This window comes from Anser anser (genome assembly GCF_964211835.1).
Source record: "Anser anser genome assembly, chromosome: 27".
Taxonomy (NCBI): Eukaryota; Metazoa; Chordata; class Aves; order Anseriformes; family Anatidae; genus Anser; species Anser anser.
The window spans coordinates 2,003,837-2,021,169 of NC_139748.1; the positions used below are offsets into that span (position 1 = coordinate 2,003,837).

The window sequence follows — 17,333 nt, forward strand, 5'->3', positions numbered from 1 at the left end:
GGGTTTGCAAAACATAAAGAACAAATTAATCTCAGTAATATTTAAAAAAAATATATGAACAAGTACATTGCAATCTTTTCCTTGAACAGGAATTAGGTACGTGCTTAATACAAAGCAAGGGCTGAAGCAATGTGCTGAGCTGGGACCACTGTGTTAAAGGGAAGAGGTTCCCCATTTGTTCTGAATAAGCCCCGCTGGCTACAAGGAGGAAAGATTTCCAAGTGTTGGCGCACACCCAGAAGTGATGAAGAGCAAAGAAATCTCTGCCTGGCAGCCTCAGGTGTGGTGCGAGTCACAGTCTGCAGAGGCGGTGAAGTCAGAGAACCCGAGTCAGGTGGATGACAGAATTAGTGTGGAAAGGATTATTCGTGTGGAAGGTATTAACAGAGGATATGCAGAGCAGCTCTCCTCTCTGCGGCTGATGCAGACGAAGCCGCTTGTGCCCCCCTGCAGCAAGGAGCCCCGGGTAGGACTCGCCTGTCTCCGGCAGCAGCACAGCTGCAGAGCTGCTGGGCTTCTTTCCTAAGTCCCTTTCTCAGAGGTCTCTAACAGTGGTTCCTCCCCTGCTCCTTTTAATGAATGGTAATAGAGAACTCTTGATTAGAAGCCTTTCATCATTTTAGGACTAGGGGCTTTAGCTTTCTGACCTACTTTCCTTGCCAATGAAATTCCATTTTTAGCTTCAACTCAAGGTCTGAATGTTACCCAAATTCAGACCATCTGTTTTAACAGCCTACAGGCTGAGAAGTTGATCCAAGCCAGAAAGAATAAATGGAACCAGCGTGTGCATATATTGAGTATTCTCAACCCTCAGTGTATTAAATAACTTACTCGGTTTATTCCTGAGTCTACATAAACATTCCCGTTTCTTTAGGCAGCCACTGCTGCTGTTGTAAGGAACATTTACGCTACCAGTTGCTATCAGAGACCTTCCCAGTTAGGTCACCTTTCTTGTGCAAGGACAGGAACGAGCAAGCTACAGTTGCCCCCAAGTCAGCCTGATCCCTTCATATGGCTTTGAGGAGGTTTGGTATGGGCTGCCCAGGAGAATTCCTCCCTGAGCAAGTCATGAGGGAAAACCTGCCTTCCTTTCTGACGCTCACGGGTAGAGAAGCAGCAGAACTTCTCCTCAGAGCAATCATGTCTCATCCTGGGTGATGTAAGAGCATGGTCTCGGTGTGGACGCAAACGAAGCTGAGCAGTCCTTTCTGGACTCTCTAGCAAGTTCCCCACAGTTACCTTGAAACAGTGAGTTCCTACAGAACAACTTTTTGCACTGTAAAGAAATCCTTCTCTGTTTTAAATACTCTGTCCTCCCATTTCATTGCACGTTCACTTCTGTTAGAATCAGAAAAGAGCCTAACACAGCATCAGACCTTCCTTGGCGCTTTTATTACAAAAAACTCATTAAAAAATGTGAACTTATAGACCAGAACAAAACAATCAGCATTACCTCAACCCCTCCTACTAGGTAACTGCTGACCACAACTTTCCAAAAAATCCCAATGACTCTAAGCACTGAAGTTAATAAGCATCCGTTGCTAGCACTGCTGCACATTCACAGAACTCATCCCCTTGCAGCTCGGCTGTTGGTTGTAATTCCAGCAGAATATCTAGGGAGGACGAGAGCATCCATGTAGACATTAAGAAATAAAACGTACTAGGGAAAAAGAAAATACTGGTACAAAACCAAGCCAAATATTGCAGAAGTTGAATACCCAGCTGGGGAGCTGCCCACCTCAAAACAAGGCAGAAAATAAGGATATTTAATGTAAAAGAAACCTAGCATGAAATAAGCTCTGTACTTCCCCAGACACAGCTGATTTGCCGTTCAAGTCTGTCATTTGACAGCCTGTTTATAGATTTGCTTGCTTCAAAGCCGTTGTGGATCTGTTTACTGCACGCTCTTTCAGGAGGCACAAGTCTCGTGTCAGGTTCCTCAGGCACTCACCGGCGCATTGCGTTCTTTCTAGGTTTACAGTATTTGAAAAGCTGACATAATGTTCCAAACTACCCTTATCGACACCCCGTCTGTGTCCACAAAACACTTTTAAAAAACTTTTATATTTTCAAAATATCATGGCAGCATTAACTAATCAGTCCTCACTATACATGTCTGGGACAGCTCTGAAAATATCTTGATCCCCGTTACGGACATGGAAGAATCAGACAGAAAGCGGACCTGTGTTTTCTGAGGCCACAAAACAAGCCGAAGACAAAGTAAGCTTTGAGACTCAAGGAGCGCTCCATCACTGTGCCTGTATCTCATTTCTGCATTCAATCCCTTACACGATGTCACTGCCTGTGCAGCTTCACACCTCCCCTCCCACTTTTCCAGAATACCTGAATTGAATAAATCATATGTGGAAGTTAGTAGGCCTCTACTGGAAAAGGCAACAGCATCTTTGCATACCTGGAGGTGTGAATATGTGGCAGGATAAAACCCAAGCTGTTAGCTGTGCTCCGAGAGCTATGGTTTTTTGAGGGGCTAAGTCCAGCAAGACATATGAGGAAGAGTGAATCAAACCCTAAAGAAAAGATCTAACTATCACAAGCCCCTGTAGTGTAGCTTTTAAATCCCTGCTCATTTGTCACGTGCAAAACCAAGAAAGGAATGAGTAATATTTGCCTTTGTTTTAATTGTATCATTGGAAGTGACATGATCATTATTTCACTGGGGGTTCAAAGAGGCATTAGCATGATTACGTTGGACTTGCACCTATTAAATGGAGGGACATCAGCTCCTCTGAGCTGCCAAATGCAGCATACACAGCCTTGCAATGCAACGGAAACATTCTAGCTGAATTTTAGACGTTTTTTCCCCCCTTTCTGCAAATAAGAACAGTGCATAGTGATTTACTTACAGTATAGAAAAGGATCTCTTGCACCTGGAAAACTACATGCTAATTCCATACTTTATTCTCTTATGCAAGAGGCTTTCAAAATCGTATTCCGCTGTACACTACATAACGTTATTGTTCTGTCCTTACCGTCCTAAATGCAGAAGCTTAAGGGCTGGAGGGAAACCTTCCTCTGATTCTACTGTGCCGGGCAAAAGGTCAAAGAGCAAGAAACTCTCAAAGAGCTGTTAAGGCCAGTATTAGGCAGAAATACTAAATCATTTGAAGGAGCGCTGTTTCCATTCTTCATGAGGTATTGCAGCTTTCACAGGCTGTGTGTGAAAACCACAAGGTTTTGTACCACTAGGCTGGAAATGTTCCTTGGCTGCTTCGACACAGCAACCAGAAAAAGCACAGCTCTCTTTCGATCATTTGAGGCCACCTGAATCCAGGAGCCAGGTGTCCTCATGCTGGCTCTGTGACCCCACCACATCGCCTGGGCACACAGAGCATGCAGCAGCGCTCCTGGGGTGTGCCCTGAGCCAGCCCTGGGGGAGAGGAGGGTGCTGGACCTGGTGCCCTGCTTACTCTCTGTGGCCTCGCTCTGCCCCAAGACAGGTCTTTTACTAAGATGAAAGGTGCTGGGATACAGGCTTCTCAGTCAGCAACTGCAGTCTTACCTCCTCTGCATCCAGAGAAACCAGCGGAAACAATAACTGCACAATAACAGAATTTTATGAACATTAAGCTCCTCCCCAGGTGCATGCTTTATACCCACACTGCCTGAAAAGCTGGCAAATAAAACAGGCTGCTGGAAAAGAGCATCCTCTGCAAAGTTCTTTCAGCGTCCCCACAGAGCCGTTACTGCTGTAGCACCTTCTGATGTCCCTGTACTAAACAATCTTCCAGCTTTTTGACAATTCCCTGTTTGTAGGGCTGTGAACGCTGCACAGAGAAAGGATCATCAGAGATGCTGCTGGGAGTCTATTTTTAGAGTGAGTCATTTGATGAGCTGTTCAGCACCTTATTTATTGCTGTCTCCAGCTGGAGGAGCTAAGCAGTGTCCAGACACCTCTACTGCTAAAACCAGAACTCAGAAGCAGTGACCTCTATTTTCTGTACTGACAGAGAGAAAAACAACAGCACATTAAGTTGTCAAGGCTAATAGCTACTAATTAAGGTGAATGACATATGACCCCTTTTACATCCAAAGAACAAAGAAGGTCCAATACAAATAAATAAGTTTTTTCCAGTCTATAGAATGACCATTTAAATGTAATTTCCCAATGCTTTGTTTAAAGCTTTACTCGCACTTTACATGATGCGTACAGTGGGTAAGAGCCTCAGTGGTTGCAGAGCTTCCTTGGAAGGAAATGTGGCTTTGAAGGGACACCGGGAAAAGAAAACAGGAGAAATAGAGAAAACAGGAGAAATAGCAGCCAGGTCATTTTAAGCATGGGATAAATGTGTAGAAAGTGCAGAATCACACTCAGTGCACAGAGCACTGGGGGTACCACGACAGCGAGGGCAGCCCCTCCTAGAGGTCCCACACCTTCACGCGCCCCAGCTGGGGCAGCTCCCCTAGTGCAGGCAGCAAGCAGAACAACAAATCCAGCAACTGAAAACTGGTCAAATCTGTTGCCATCTAACTGGATTCCTGGCAAAATAAATAGGAAATATGTTTATCTCTAGGCATGTTCCACATCTAATCTAGCCAATTCTCAGCATTTATCCCTGGACATGCCTGGAGCCACGTGCAGGCTGTTTACTCCAGCTCTCTGTACAACCACCTTGCATTAGTAAAATTTGCAACAGAGCGGTACGTAGTGGCACTGCTGGGTGTTGGGGACATTCAGAATGTGGGGCAGTTTGGGCTCTCAGGAACTTGGTGCCTCATCTAACCAAGCGGGCGAGGAGTAAGTAACCGAATGCCATTTCATCAAGGGGGAGCTAAGGTCCAGAAAGCTGAAATGACTTCCTACAGGTCACATGAAAATGTACTGAATTTGCAGCCCCTGTTGTTTGCATTACAGGCTCTAACATCATGTTAGGCCCTCTGAATGTTAATCATTTCCTAAGTCTTTTATCTTCTTACTGCCCTAATGAGCTTATTGATGAATTACTTAAAATGCACCTTCTGTAGCAGAAATTTTTTAGGTGACAAGTTGCCTTGTACCAAACAAATTAATAGGCAAGTTGGGTTCTCTCATTCCATTTAAAAAAAGTTGGTTTTAAAATGCTCAATTAGTACTAACTGAAATACAATATTTGAGATTATTTGGCACTGTATCCGTTATAAATATGCCATGTGGCCATTAGCACTTGTGGCACCATTCAGGACAAAAATAAATTGTCACCCCAGCAATTAACACTGCAGTAGCCACATATGTTGATACAGGAGTAGAACAATCGCAACTTTTTGGTCTATTCTCCCACGTGCTTGGTCTATTCTCCCACGTGCCTGGTGACAGGATGAGGGGGAATGGGCTAAAGTTGCGCCAGGGAGGTTTAGGTTGGATGTTAGGAAGAACTTCTTTACTGAAAGGGTTGTTAGGCATTGGAATGGGCTGCCCAGGGAGGTGGTTGAGTCGCCATCCCTGGAGGTCTTTAAAAGACGTTTAGATGTAGCCCTTAGTGATATGGTTTAGTGGAGAGGACTTGTTAGTGTTAGGGCTGAGGTTGGACTATATGATCTTGGAGGTCTCTTCCAACCTAGACGATTCTGTGATTTATAGGTTCAGTCCAAACCCCATCACAGTCAAAGAAAGGCCTCCCCTTCAGGGCAGGGGGATCTAGATTATGCTGTAGGCACTGGCACACACACGCCCCTTCCTTGAAGTCGAACTGTAAATTTTGGCTTGAGCAGACACTGTCTGGATTGAAGTGGTAACTCGCTCAAAGGGAGCATGGAGCTCAGGTGACTGAAGTTCCTTAACAAGAGATGTATTAAGCAAAAACCAGAGAGCAAGCTGCGCTGTGAAGTCACTTGATTCTGTCCTTTGTTCCTCTGCCGCCAGCCAGGCCCCGTGGCAGTGGTGGGTTCGTGTGGCCGCTGGTCTCAGGACTGTTCACAAGGCACCGCTCTTCCAGCGTCAACATTTGCACAGCACAAGGACAAAGCGTCCTCCTCCAGTCCGAGTGCATCGTACCGTGTTTTTCTTTCACCGCTGTAATTACCTCACTAGCATTCACTCTATGCATGCACTTAACTCCTGCTGAACATGAAAAGATTCATCGAGAATGAGACAAAGCCCAGGGTTGCTGCCCCAGCCTCCCCGAACTGCTGTGCCTGGAGCCCATACTCCTTCCACGGCTAAAATGCAATTCAGGTCTGAACATTGCCACAGTTTTGTATTCCTCCCTGTTCTTCTTGCTCATAGTAAGAAATCCAGGAGGCAGGGATACACGGAACAATTTGTCCTGTAGCTGTCACAGTAATGCCCATGCTCTGCACTGACCCACGCACCCCAGGGGCACTGAATGGGGCACACACCTGGAGGTAACCCCAAACCTTAAAAGTCTGAATGGATTTTTCTTTTTAAGAATAGGTCATCTAAAAATGGCCTAAGTTCCACCAAAGCATAGCTGGATTTTACTCTGATCACAAAGCCACGACACTTCCAAGTATCACTGACACTTGCACTGCAGGTCAGTAGCCCAGGAAAGGCAGAGACCACGGCTGCAAACGCATGCCGTGCAGCCCCCAGTGCCCAACCCAGCACATCCTCTCCGCAGGTAATTCTGCAGTAGATCCAGAGGAGTCAGTGTCAGAGAGGAGAAATTCTAGGTCTCGTTCCTGCACAGCCTACTCCAGCCAGTGCAAAGTTTCTCATCACTGTCTCTTTCCTACCGGTTTTGCAAATAAAGTCCTGCACCTCCCCAGAAAAATCATTCTCCACACTCCAAGATCCTTTCTGATGGCGTTTTAAAGCAACTTCTCTGAAGTCCCAAGTAACGGGGTAACTCTCAGTCTCTGTGTAAGAACAAAACTCAACAAGGCAGACCGAGAGGCAGACACTTATTATTATACTTCCTACAAATGCACAGAAGGGCTTTCTCTCGGTACTCCAGGTCACTGAGATCATGTTTGAGGCATATGATTAATTGTCAGCCCTATCGTGTTAAGGGGCAGTAGGAAAAAAAGCGAGAAAGATTTTTTTTAGAACAGTGTTAAATGAGGCAGAAGACCTTGTCACTTAGCAAGAGCTTTTAAACAATCTTTGCATAAAGCAGCAGCAGCTAGGAAGTTAACAGACGTAAATAGCACGGCATCGATTCGCGGCACTCCGAGCGGCGTGAGTGCAGGTGAGCGCAGGAGAAGGATTCTGCTTGGAATAATTAAGCATTAGCTAGTGATGTCTGAAAAATAAAACCTCAGCTATAAATCATTTTACTTTTCAGTTTTTGCTCCATCAAACACCAGAATACCCCTAAAGAAAAGCATGGAAATCCCAAACACCATCTGATAGCAACCAGAAGCCTTCCAGATCTCAAGCACCCTGAAACAAGGGACATCTTCCTCAGGCCCAGACTTCAGCATCATTTTCCTGTCCCCTACAAAATTTCAGCGGGCTGCAGTGCCTAGGTCCTCCCTTCCACTCCTGGCTGTGACCAGATCAGACAAACCTGCTTGTAGTGGGATTTTGCCTGACCTCCTGAGCCACAAAGATGCTCTGGGAATTCCTGGACTCCAGTGGCTTGCACACAGCCAATTTGGTGCCAACCCTTAAAAAAAAAAAAAACAAAAAACAAACAAACAAACAAAAAAACAAAAAAAAACACAGACACACACACACAGAAACAAACAAAAACCTGTTATTTGGCCACTTGCTTTTCCCTTTCCTCCAGCTGAAAATCACTTCTCTGAATTCTGATGTTAATATACACTTGCACACAAGCATGCAATAACTGGCTCCCTGAAACAATGCCTGGAAATTCAGTCGGCGGCTGCGCTAATCGTGCTCCTACCATACTCTGAGGGCATTAGCTACAAACGAGCTCTTTGTTACACAATCAGAACGCAGTGCAATCCACCTCCAGCTTTCTGGATGGGTTTTTATTTGCCTATCAACCATGTGCAGAAGAAAGCATTGAAGCCACTTCAAGAGGGTAAACAGCAGGGGAGAACAAGCCTCCTGTGGAGGTTTCCTCTGCATCTGCTGAACGCAGGGCAGCAACGTTTGCACTGCCAGCATCTGCTGCCCGACTGGGTATCAGAGGCTGTGCTGCGAGATGGGAGAGCTGTCAGCGACAGCACAGTCGGTTAGAATTAAGAGGTCCCATCACCTGGCATAAAACATGGGGATTGTGTCAGGCCAAACTGTAAATCAAAATTCAAAATCCCAACTACCTTCACTGTAACACAGCATTAGGGAACAAGTGCCACACTCGTTCCTATTGCACTGCCGAGTGGCCATAAGCACATCGGTTGCCTTTACAGAAGGGAATGTTAAAGCTTAAGTATAAAACCGCTACAAAAAGCTTTTGCAATTTGCAGAGTAAAAACACAGACAGCAAAAAAGCACTCAGAGCAGTGATTTATCATGTGCAACCTAAAGAACCTAAGCCAGCACGATCTCCCATCTGCAGAAAATGGATTATTTCATCTCCGATTCTGCCGGTATTATTTAACGTACAAATTATAATAGTTAATGAAAAGATTGCTGGGTCAGCCTCAGTGCAGAAGTTTGTCTTAACATTTTTCAGCTGGACTCATTCCTGAGAATTCATTCATTACTGAATGCAGACTTTAATGCACCCTGTATTTCTGAATGCATAGATGGCAAGGAAACTGCCGCGTTTTTAAACACGAGTGTAAGTCGGTCCTCATTTGCACCTCGATACAAGGGAATGAAAACACGTGAACTGGTCACAAGCAGACAAACTTTGTTAGAGCTCAGTGACATAGAGAGGTAGGTGCTGAATGAGTGAGGGCATGAATTTAACATGCTGAGCCACTGCCTGGGCTGGCACAGGCATTCTGCAGCCAGGGCACCCTTCTTTGGTGTAGTTTAATCCATTGCCAGAACGTGGTGTAAATCCACAGGACTTGTTGGTTGTATGGCAGGTTTTTGTTTTATTGTCTGACCTGGACACTCACGCTGCTGCTCGCTCAGAGAACCTGAAAAGGTTTTTGGTGCCACCGCACTTGTCTGAAGGAGGGGCTTCCCCTTTTTTGTTCTTTCCCCTCTAGTTATGGTGACATGGTGCCCAAGACAATTGCCGGGAAGATATTTGGCTCCATTTGCTCCCTGAGCGGGGTGCTGGTCATTGCTCTGCCCGTTCCGGTCATTGTCTCCAACTTCAGCCGAATTTACCACCAGAACCAGCGGGCCGACAAGCGGAGAGCGCAGAAGGTAAGCCGAAACCCACGCCCAAGCACAAGCTCACCCATTGCACACGCCGGGTACTGGACGTGCTACATGTCATAGGGCCATAAAGGTTGGTTTATAGACCAAGATATCTGGTGCAAGCATCCCCCTCCCACAAATATCACCCACTAAACCATGAAAAATAAATTATCACCACCCAAACAGGGACTTGAACCCTGGACCCTCATTGTCAGAAGCAATGGGGCTTTTATTGCTCACTGTCACACACGTGAGAAATAAATACGTACACATACAGAGGCACTCTAAGTGCCCCCTAAAGGGAGCTGTTGGTCTTTCTGTCTGTCTGGTTCCTGCTGCCTCTCTGCCCTGGAGTTTTGAAGACACACATCCAGAAACATGTAGTTATCAGCTACACATAGCCCTCAGCGCAGCAGACTAACATAGACAAAACACTGGGAATACGAAAAAACAAGCAAACAAAAGCCAACAACCTGGAAATGCTAGGGGATTACCGGATATTCCAAAATCTGTTTTTACCAGTATAAACCTACTGGTTTACTCAGAAAGTATAACAGATCATTATAACTCCATTTCAGCCTGCTAAATTACAACAAAACCAGAATTAGGTTTTTACAACAACTGTAAACTAAAGGTTTGGTTTATTTCTCCCAATGGAATTCTGTCTGCCAGAAATTCAAGACTCAGGGGATCTGCTGGCGAATAGTAGTAGAAAGATGTGCCATTTCTGCTGCGGGCAAGCATCTGGGTCCTGCCTACTTCTCGCATCTCAGGGAGCTGACAGCAGAGTGCTGAGATGCAAGACCTACAAAACCACAACATCTGGCGGGCAAAGCACATAAGCAGAGTAACAGAGAGGCAGAATCACGCAGGAATGAATTACAGGCTCCGTAAATCGTTGCTGGGATTTACATTTATATCTGCATTAGGTTTGGCATTATCATTTAGAAGAGGAAGAAATCCAAACTCCAGATGAGGGCAAAGCCACGTTGTGGGGTGTGTTTGGAAGCTTCCATGTTTGCCACGAGTCCTTTCTGTTGATGACCACCAGATGATCCATCATACTGTCCGCTTTCTCTCATGCACAGAGAAATGCTCTGTGAATTTGTAAAGCCGCTTCCTGGGTCACAGCTTCTGTGCTTCCAGTCTCCAGCTGCGTCAGCCTTCTACCTTTCAGCAGCACTTACATCCACTTTAAATTAAATAAAATCTCTTCTACTGAACAGCGTGAACGCAGACAGCACCTTTTATCGCGATGTTGGCTGCAGAAATGTAATCTGGCAGGTAACGAACAGGATGGCATTACAAGCATTATAACAATCTTTTACTACTTCAGTGTTAATAGCTAATTTAGCTTTGGATCACTGGAAGACAGGTGGACTCTCCATTCCGTCTGTGTTTAATAGCATAAATCCAGAACCTCAGAGAACAACACAACCAGCAACAAAACCTTAGCCAGTTAACAACTGATTTCTTAGTACGGTGAACTTACAGGTCAATGCAGTAACTTCTAAGCACCTATAAGGACAAATACTCCTCAGCAGTTAGCTACACATTTTGCGTTTTCAAACATATATATATATATATATATATATATATATAAAAGAAAAACAAATTCCCCTATGTTTTATCTTTCTCAAGAAATTGTAGAGCTTAGTGATGGTTTAGCGGAGGACTTGTTAGTGTTAGGTCAGAGGTTGGACTAGGTGATCTTGGAGGTCTCTTCCAACCTAGATGATTATGTGAACAGAAAAGCAACCCCAATTGCTCCCATTCAAAACACTTAAATATTGCCTAAAAGAAGTGTTTCTAAACAGAAATATGCACATAGAAGTTCGTTAAGGGGCCAGTACACAATAGCCCAGTTATGTAAGTGAAGACTAAGAGAAAGCACTTGTTCTACTGAAACAGTATGTAAATATGCTGAGAGACAGAACTTGCTTTACAGTACAGCCCAGGCAGATAAACAGGCAAGACAAATAACCAAACAGGACGTGTGCGTAGCCACAGATGACAACACAAAGAAGCTCCAGAACTGACTCCAGATCAGTGCTTTTGGATGAGGCTATCCCGGCCAGGCAGCGTACCGAAGGTTTTTGTTCTGATTCACTTTTTCCTTTATTGTTGGACTGCGATCCACTTGGCGGCAAAGAAGCGTGCCACCACCACCTTTGATGCCAATATGATTGACTGCAGCTTTTATAAGGTCTGCTGTATTGACACAGTGTATGATTTCTCCCCATTTGAATTTCTAATTCCCTTGATATTGGATGAATTTCTGGGCTAAGAAAGTTTTCTCAAGTCAAAAGTGTGAGTAATTTTCACATGATCATCGCTGCATGAATACTAAGGAGAGCAAGAGAGACAGAAGCGCACTGATGACAGTGATGGTGTGATGTCTCTCTGGAGATGGTCAGGATGGGCACAGAGAGAATCTGTGTTGGTAACAGACTTGATCCAGCATCACTCTCCAGAGGACTCAATTTCTTCTTCAGAAATAAGAAAATTTTAGTAATAGAATTCTGTTCCCATCTAATTAGAGATACAAAGACATTTACGTGGCTTTTTCGAGAAGGTTGGAGAAAGCTCTTTGCACCTTCTCAGCCCTTGAATACGCCCACCAACAGCATCTCTTTGTGAGCAGAGTTAGGAGACACTGCTTTGAAGAAATAACACAGACATCTTCCCTAAGTTTCTAGGGTGCCAAATAAATTCTCTCTTTTAGTTGAGGAGTAAATAATTTTAGGGTGTTATGATAAATGCTTTAGACCTTCAATTTCTTCCAAGAATTGTACCTGTTACAGTATCAAGTACATTTGAAGAGTAGGTTACCAAACAGGTTTATTATTTTGTTCATAACTCATACTGAGGAAAAGGCATTTAAATAGCATGAATAAAATACGGTGGGGTTGTTACCCACCAGCACCTATTCTTCTACTAACTGAGGAAAAATGTTCCTAAAAGAAAGAAAGGGAGGGGGAAAAAGGGGAGAACAACAAGGAAAGAAAAAAAAAAAAAACAACCACCACTGGTGCTTTAATCACCTCAGAGATGAATTATTCCTTGCCAAACCTGCACTGCAAGAGAATTAATTACAAGAAGATCTGGTAATCTTAATTTATTGTGCTGTGTCATCAAATTTTGTCCTCTGGCACGCAGCAAGGACCAGGTCACTCTGAATGGAAGATGAATTGATCATTTCTGACACGGCTCATTTTGGCAAAATTGTTTTTTGGTTGCCTCCCCCCCCCCCCAAAGACTTTTTTCTTTTTTGACTGATGTGCTAAGAATAGACCTTCCTGACATTGAAACGATGCTGTTCTTTACTGAATGTCACAGTCTCTGGGTTTAAAGTAGAACTTGACACTTAAAAGGCTTGACAATTGAATGACTTCGTAATTCACGTATTGCTGGAGTCCCTCTTGCCGTGCTCAGCTTGCAGTTCAGATGCAACGTGAAGAAGCAGACAAGTATCGGAGCTGGCTTGAGCACAGCTCCCACTTTGCAGCCCCAGGAAGGAGGAGCAGAGGCAGCGAGGAGCAGCTGCTGAACATGCTGCTCCTTTGACAGCAAAACAGTTCATTGTTTACAAGTTAGCCACTGTGAATACAACCCCAAGCCACAATGCTATTCCCACCTGAGCAGGGTAGTAGAGAAATGCACGGCTGAGACACCGCCGGATAACGCAATAGATATGGCCTTAGAGCTTGGTGCAGCCAGGTCCCAGAAGAGCACGTTGCTCTCCAATGGTTTACTGGAATGATCTGGAATCTCTCAGGGAAGAACCGACCACCCAAGTTTAGGACAGGAAAGGTCCACCCAGGACAAAATGATTTCGCATGGCAGCTATCACATAAAACTGCGACATAGGCTATCAAGGAGTAGATGGCACAGCCTAGGTGGAGCAGAGAAGCAGATGCATTGCCAGGCGGGTGAATTAAAGCATTCAATCACAGAGCCAGTAACAGCAGGAGACAGCAACAAAGTGGGGAGGGAGAAGCCACATCTTCTCAGATGGAAGTTGCCGAGAGGAAATAGACGGAGGAAGGTTATTCCAGACCGCAAGAACTGCTCGCGAGGTGGTTGCACACAGGCAGCTATGACTGCAGGCGGACAAAGAGGTAACTATGGAGATGCTGAAAAGGGGCTTAAGCCAAAAGGAAGAGTAAGGACGCAAATATCTTTCTGATTGTTCCATAAGAGGCACGCTAGAAACAGCCTGTTCCAGACCCAGCCGTCACTCCCAGAGGCATGGAAAACAGGACTGCAGTCAGTGGAGCTGCTGTAGAGGGAAGATGGTGACGAAGAGAATGCTTAATGCTAGATTTATGTCATCATCTTACCCATGAGAAAGGCGGCCCACACACCTGTCAATAACAAGGCCATTATAATAATTGATTTTCTACAGAGCAGGGGAGTCAGCTTTGAAATGTTCTGTTTTTCAGCTGACACCCTAAATTTTGGAGGTGGGTTAGTGAACTTCAAAGCGTGGAACAGAACGGCCAGAAAAAGTGACTCGAGCAGAGCTGAGCTGAGCTGTCTAAGGAGAGCTCAGCGACAGAACATGACTCAGTTCCCAGCAGGGGACGGGGTTGGGAACTTGAGGAGAGAGAGAAACAATAAGGTTAAAACTGGAGCTGGCTGACATTTAAAAAACATGTTTTTTTCAACCACAATGAATCTGGGGGGAATGTGTTTTTGTTGTTGTTGATTGTTAACAGTTTCTGACAGGGAAAAAAGATTTTTTTTTTTATTTCTTTTTTTTTTTTTAGGAGAAACTTCATTTTTTCTGGGGTAGGTACCTCTTCCTCCTCTTTGTCCTGTTTGCCACATTCCCTAATACAATTCAGGGAAAAGACACCAACCAACCAACCAGGGATCCTTCCTCTTCTCCTTCATACCACCCATGAAAGCAAGTGGCATCCTCCACCAGTTCAGCTAGTTCAAAGTACCTGGCTCCAAAATTACATCAGGCTACCAGATGTCTGTAATCCATCCTCTGAAAAGAAAAACTGAAATCAGTGAGGTAGTTTACATTACAGGCCCAGCCTCCAAAGCAAGCCCTGAATACCGAGCCTGTTGTGGACAGTGGCCGGATGCCCGGCTGAAATAACTTCCGCAGGCATCCCCAACCCTCCCTACATTCATTTCAGGCTTTGAGGCCATTTCTCATCACGTCCCAGTCCTGACCAGGCAGTGCCTGTGGTGTGTAAGAACCCGACAGATCCCCCCGGGGGGCTCCCTGGCCACCCCAGGAACATGGTGCCTCCCCTCCCCACCTGCTGCAAGGCCAGGCTGTGGGGCTCTGTCCAGATGGCTCGTTATATAGCACAGTTGGTAGGATTTGTAATGGCTGATGTTGCTGGCTTCATCCCAGATGTCTAAATAAATGCTATCTGAAATTGCCTCGACCTGCATTCAAAACATTCTGCCAAAAGCCTTGGGAAGCCCTGTCCCACTTTGGAACGGGCTTCTAGCGATCAGACTCTTCACTGTTACCTCTGTTAACCAGTTATTTTGCCACTGTGCCTCAGCAACGCAGAACCAAGTGGGCTGGTGCTGTTCAGCTTCTGTGCAGTTCCCAGTCTATGTGCTGAACGCCACAGCCTTGTGCCAATGCACCTACAATGCATGGTTACGTCCAGATTAAGCACCACGGATATATCCACTGGGTCTGGAAAAAAACATCGCTTCAAGTGGGTAAAAATGGCAGTAAAGCTTATTGCTGTAACTGATTTGTACCCTGCCAGTGATTAGCAGGTGAAGAGCAGCATTCGTCCTGATAGACGTGGTGCTGGGAGGGCAGTCCCCTACCCACCTCTGTCAGACAGGTGGGAAAACCCTGCGGTCTCTTAGCACATCGCTCAAGGGCCTCTGCAGAATTTCTCTGCAACCACTCCCAGCTGTCTCACATGGCCCAAGGCGAAAAGTCCCAAATCCCATTATTGCACTCCTCCCACTCCACCCAGCAGCAGTGGTCTGCAAAGTCTGACTCAGAGCAAGTCTTTGTTGTTCAGAGGTCAGGCAAATCCAATCAAGCAGTACGTGCGGATAACTTCAGCATCGGATCAGGCTCTAAACCTGCACAAGGCAGGCCCTCTCCAGGCACAAACAGGAGCCTGTCACCCTCTTTTGTCTCCCCACTACAGCCATTGTCATTGTTCTGACTAACACGGATGTTTGCAGCATCACCCTTCCACGCTTCCCTCTCTGAGACTCAGGTGTTCTCAAGCATAAAACTGGGATAAATCCGCTTCTTTACTGGCTCAGTGGCTTCTTGCAGTTAGTTCACGTACACATACAAGGTTATAAACTGAAACCTTCCTATGGTAAAATCTTGAGTGTGAGTAGTATTACATTTCTGTATCTGAGCTTTTACACCGGTGATTCTTGCCGACTCACCGAGCGAGGCAGCAGAAGAGGCGGCACGCGGGTCCCTGCCCAGCCACGGGTAACAAGCGCAGCGAGTGCTGGCAGAGCCAGCCCAGGAGCAGGCCAGGGAACGAAGAGCACGCGTGCAGCTTACTGACATCTTCCAAAAAAAATATCTTTATGCGGAAATCACAGTCTGCCTGCAAGTACTCTGCAGGAAGAAAAAGGAGTTCGATTTACCAGACAAATTGCTCCTTAGGAAATAGTTTTTCTCCTCTTTGTCACAGCAGAGCAGAACTCTTCTGTTTACTATGCAGACCAGTGCCTGGTGGCAATTTGAGCCACCTGTTCTCCGGGTAAGCGCAGCCATTTAGCCCGAACTCAGCATTAACTCCAAACAAATACAATAATAAGGAGCAATTCTACACATTGTCCACAATCTCCAGCACCCAGCCGCCAGCCAGCGCATTTCTGTCCACATATGAAACATCAGCTTCGTTAGCAACTGAGTCAGGACAATTAGGAGCCATTCTAGCAGGAACGTGCAACGATGCTGGAATGCAAACCGAGGCCAGGGAAGCGAGTAACCATGACAACTCTGCAGCTTTCTGCTGACAGCCCAGGGAGCGCTGCAGCGCCCGATATAGCGCGAGAAGCAGGTTTCTCCCTTGATATTTGCCAAAGAGAGGCATGCAGCCAATGTTTTGTGGCTGTCATTGTAGAGATGTGAGCTGTGACACACATTCTTGTATGAGCCTTCACTCATCAAATATGACCACGGGATGGGTTTCTGACAGACCTTTCTTTTCCAAAAGCCGGCTGCAAGAGACTTGTCCCCAGAGACCTCAGAAACAGGAGGAACAACTAAGAGCAGATTCAGTTAGAAAGCCAATTGCACTGCACAACTTTATTGTCATCCGATGACTTTGGAGTAATTTTCATTTGCCAGCCAGCAACACTTCCCTCAATTACTGCTGAAAGCCTGAAGCATGGAGAAGTGGCATGGAGCACGGCTCCTGCCCTTACCCGGGCTGGCGTTGCCCGCACTCACGCAAGGAAAGCCCAACACCGGTCACTCGCTGCTGGTGGGTACCTGCGGTTCAGAACCAAGTGCTCTGATTGCTAATGAGTCAGCAACAAAGCAGGAAAACAGCCCTGCTGCCTCCTCACCCCCTTGTGCTTGATTCCACGGGGAGCTTTACAGGTTTGCTTAGCTCTCTCGAGTTTCATAAAAAGGTTTGTGGTTGTTTTTCTCCTCCTGTGTTTCCTCTATCTTCCCATGGAAGGTGTGAGTAGCACTACGTGAAGCGATGGCCTCCATTTTTTGTAGCTAATCACAAGCCTCCACACCATTAATTACTGTTCATATAATCAGGCCTAGTAAATTGGCATCTGACACTAGATTAAATTCTGTTAATTTCTGCATCCCCTGAATAGTTTATAGCTCTTAATTAGGGGTGTGAGCTGCGTGAAGGATGTTATAACAAGTGAGATCTGGAGACAGACAGACAGATCCCAGGTAGACATTCATCATACTTTGCTTTCTCTGAAACCAAGAACCTTTATAACAACTGAGAACAGCAAGCTCTCCATTAATGTTGCAGGAAAACATGAGGCTTTTTTCTTGAGAAGACGCTTATTAGTGTTTCTAAACAAACTTCAGCACCCTAACTTAAACCTCGTAACACTTCACTTCCAATTCCGATGAACTATAACATATTCCCAGTACACTGCAACCGCACCTCTTTGACCATGCATCCCTGGAGTGACT

General features: G+C 45.6%; 2 protein-coding genes across 11 annotated transcripts in view; one reads left to right on the top strand and one right to left on the bottom strand.

The window, feature by feature from the left end:
- The window catches only part of LOC310887026 (uncharacterized protein), a 190,002-nt gene that overhangs the window by 159,799 nt on the left and 12,870 nt on the right, over positions 1 to 17,333 (bottom strand). The window contains exons 2-4 of one of the 4 annotated variants that reach the window (XR_014575616.1): positions 14,690 to 14,864; positions 14,143 to 14,189; positions 9,216 to 10,467 (exon numbers count right to left, since the gene is read on the bottom strand). The gene's annotated coding sequence lies outside the window, so the exon portion shown is untranslated. Of the gene's footprint in view, positions 10,468 to 10,829; positions 14,190 to 14,689; positions 14,881 to 15,592; positions 15,774 to 17,333 lie in introns of those variants that run through there. The other 3 variants (XR_014575619.1, XR_014575617.1, XR_014575618.1) reach the window with 3 other exon arrangements.
- Positions 1 to 17,333, top strand: part of KCND3 (potassium voltage-gated channel subfamily D member 3) — a 117,362-nt gene that overhangs the window by 80,119 nt on the left and 19,910 nt on the right. For all 7 annotated transcript variants that reach the window (XM_083812417.1, XM_083812419.1, XM_083812421.1 and 4 more), the window contains one exon: positions 9,034 to 9,196. In XM_083812417.1, the coding sequence (XP_083668543.1) occupies positions 9,034 to 9,196 (163 nt within the window). The remainder of the gene's footprint in view (positions 1 to 9,033; positions 9,197 to 17,333) is intronic.